The sequence below is a fragment of the Prunus dulcis genome, chromosome 3 (assembly GCF_902201215.1).
Source record: "Prunus dulcis chromosome 3, ALMONDv2, whole genome shotgun sequence".
Taxonomy (NCBI): Eukaryota; Viridiplantae; Streptophyta; class Magnoliopsida; order Rosales; family Rosaceae; genus Prunus; species Prunus dulcis.
The window spans coordinates 12947088-12950072 of NC_047652.1; the positions used below are offsets into that span (position 1 = coordinate 12947088).

General features: G+C 37.3%; 1 protein-coding gene across 1 annotated transcript; it reads right to left on the reverse strand.

The window, feature by feature from the left end:
- Window positions 1-1621: 1621 nt before the first annotated feature.
- LOC117623532 (tryptophan synthase alpha chain-like) lies at window positions 1622-2724 on the reverse strand. The gene has a single exon (XM_034354544.1). It carries the CDS (start codon window positions 2683-2685, stop codon window positions 1735-1737), a length of 951 nt encoding a protein of 316 aa, XP_034210435.1. The 5' UTR covers window positions 2686-2724; the 3' UTR covers window positions 1622-1734.
- Between the last annotated feature and the right edge of the window lie 261 nt (window positions 2725-2985).

Genomic DNA, 2985 nt, shown 5'->3' on the forward strand with positions numbered 1-2985 from the left:
AAGATGTTAGAAAATCTACTGCCACAACGGCTTATGAAATTAAAGATTTTGATGTGAACCCAAAACCTGAAAAGATGGCATGAATTCATATAAAAAGAGAAACTTGGTTTAGGATTGGTATTAGGTTGTTGTGTGATAGAATGTATTACGGTGTACCAAGAGTATTTTTGGTAGGTAAATAGGGTGTACTTAGTTAATTTTACATTTTGATTAAAATATTAAAATATACTTAAATCATAAGGTATACTCAGTTAATTTTGGGGTTCGTTTAGCATCACTTTAATGATGCGTTTACTAATCAGGAATTGAAATTCTCATCAGGAATTGAATTCCACCTATGGAGGATTCCTGCGTTTACTTCACATCAAGGAATTGAAAAGTAAGTGGGGCCCACACAAAATTAGGAATTAAATTCTTGGGTGGGAGGTGGTATTCTAATTCCTGGAGAATTAACCCATAAGGAATTCATCTTTTTAACCCACTATATCCTCACACAATTTTCAAAATTTCAAAAATGTCATCTACTTTAACCCAACAACGAGGATATTTTAGTAATTATCACCACTTCTACCCCAATTCCATATGGTTTAGTGAACAACTTCAATAGAAATCCAGAATCTAACTCCCATCAATCCATATGGTTTAGTAAACAACTTCATTAGGAATCCAGAATACTATTCTCATCAATTCAATTCATCCTCAATTTAATTCCTCCTAATTCAATTATGAATTAATAAACAAGCCATAAATAAAATTTGAGTACGTAATTTAAGAGATATGAATGTGATGTAAAGCGAAGTGGAAAGATATTGTTGAGAACAGTGGTTGAAGTGGAAATGCGTGGCTAGAATCCTTATATGAGCTTCGTTCAACATGGGGGTCAGTTTCCATCCGTACTATTGAGCAGTACCTCTCACTCAGAATTCCCAAATCATGACCACAAAAATTAGATACCCAATCCAATTGATCCAACAACGACAACGCAGAAAGTAGGCCAACCGTGTGGAAATCAATAATGTGGAATACACCAAATTTGAGTTCTAGAGATGACACAGAATGTGGCACGTCATAAGTATTTAATTAACTAATTTCAAATTAGATTATGATTTATAGTTAATATATTTTAGGAAGAAATTAAAAACCTTAAAACTTAATTAATCAAAAGTCAAGCTTCTTGTTGTACCATCGTTCCAACAACAATCAGAAATAAATGAAAACCCTTGACCCACTAGAAACGGAATCAAAACTATGTACTATTGATTTGTATATGTAACAATTTTACGGTTTAAAGTACAATTTTACGGTTTAGAAAAGTGAAACCCAAGGATTTGATGGAGTATCTGATCATGGTGATCAAGGATCATTGACTGGCGGAAAAACACCATTGATTTGTTGAAGGGAAGGGAAGAGAAGTAGAAGGGGATTTATAGGATCGGATTATCCTTTTAAATGTTTTTGCTGGGACTCCTTGGAATTAAGTCTCAAACTGTAGTACGAATGTGAAAGCTCACTGTATATAGAAATTCCGACTTTTTCATTTTCAATTTGGAGATTATAGAATAGTACAGTAGTATGATATCATTGTACTCGAATGCTGCTGAATAAAACATGCATGCTACGATATAATGCAGGTAATAATTAGTTACTAAACTTTAGCGCACTTTTCATCTTTATTTTTTGTCCTTCGTACATACTCCATAGTCCAGCTTCAATAAAAATTTCAATAATTAAATGTTATCCAAGGAGTGCAGATGTGAAAGACTTGGTGAAAGTTTCAAGTGCTTTCAACCCTTCTTCGGGTGACTTGGCTTCCCCCAACACCTTCACAATGGCACTACCAACAATAACACCATCAGCTCCCCACTCTGCTACTTGTTTCACATGTTCAGGCTTTGATAGCCCAAAACCAACTGCCACAGGCTTGGTTGTTGCCTCTCTAATTTCCCTTAAAAGCCTCGGAACTTGTTCGTTCACCGATTCACGGGCACCGGTAACTCCCACAGTGCTCACAAGGTATACAAATCCTTCTGAAGCCTCAACTATCTTCTTCATTCGATCTATTGGCGTAGTGGGTGTAGTTAGTAATGCCAACTCGACATTATTCTTCACAGCCTCCTTTCTCAAGCTTTTTGTCTCTTCAAATGGAGCATCTGGAACCACAAGACCATGTACCCCAACGTCGCTAATTGTGGACATGAAGTTTTCAATACCATGCTTTATAATGGGGTTATGGTACGAAAATAGAACGATCGGACAAGACAATTGTGGGACCACGTCCTTTAACATTGACATAATAGAATTGAAATTGGTCCCTCTAGCTAAGGAACGAGTGGCTGAAGCCTGTATAACTGGACCGTCTAGTATTGGATCAGAGTGTGGCACACCTAACTCGATCACGTCTGCTCCACTAGAATTGAGCACCTTGAGCGCTTGAGCAGTGGTTGAAAGGTCAGGATCACCAGCAGTGATGTAAGGGATAAATGCTACTTTGCGTTGGTTCTTCAATTTTGTGAAAGTTTGAGAGAGATTGATGGTAGGGATCATGGTGAGAGCAGCCATTGGTGTTAGAAGACGTGTCTTTACGGAAACGGTTGATGCTTGGGATGGAGAATGATGAAGAAATGGGTTTTGAGGTTTCTTAAGTTGAAGAAAGCCAGTAGCAGTGGATTTCAGAGAAGTAGCCATTACACGATGAAGACTTTAGGGTTTAATACTTCGGAGGGATGCTTGCTAATGTTTGATACAAATACAAGCCGATACAAATACAAGCCAATACTTATAAGAGTTCCTAGAAAGTTTGGGACATAGAAAAGTAGCACCGACAAGTGCGTATGAAATTTAAACGTGGAACAGGTTTCTTTTCCTACGAAAGTGACGTGTAATATTTGGGACACTGTTTCTAATAGCGCCGAATCACCACGTGAGAAAAGTCAAACGTACAAGGAAAATATGTGGCCAAGTTCGAATTGTCTTCCAAACCAAAAA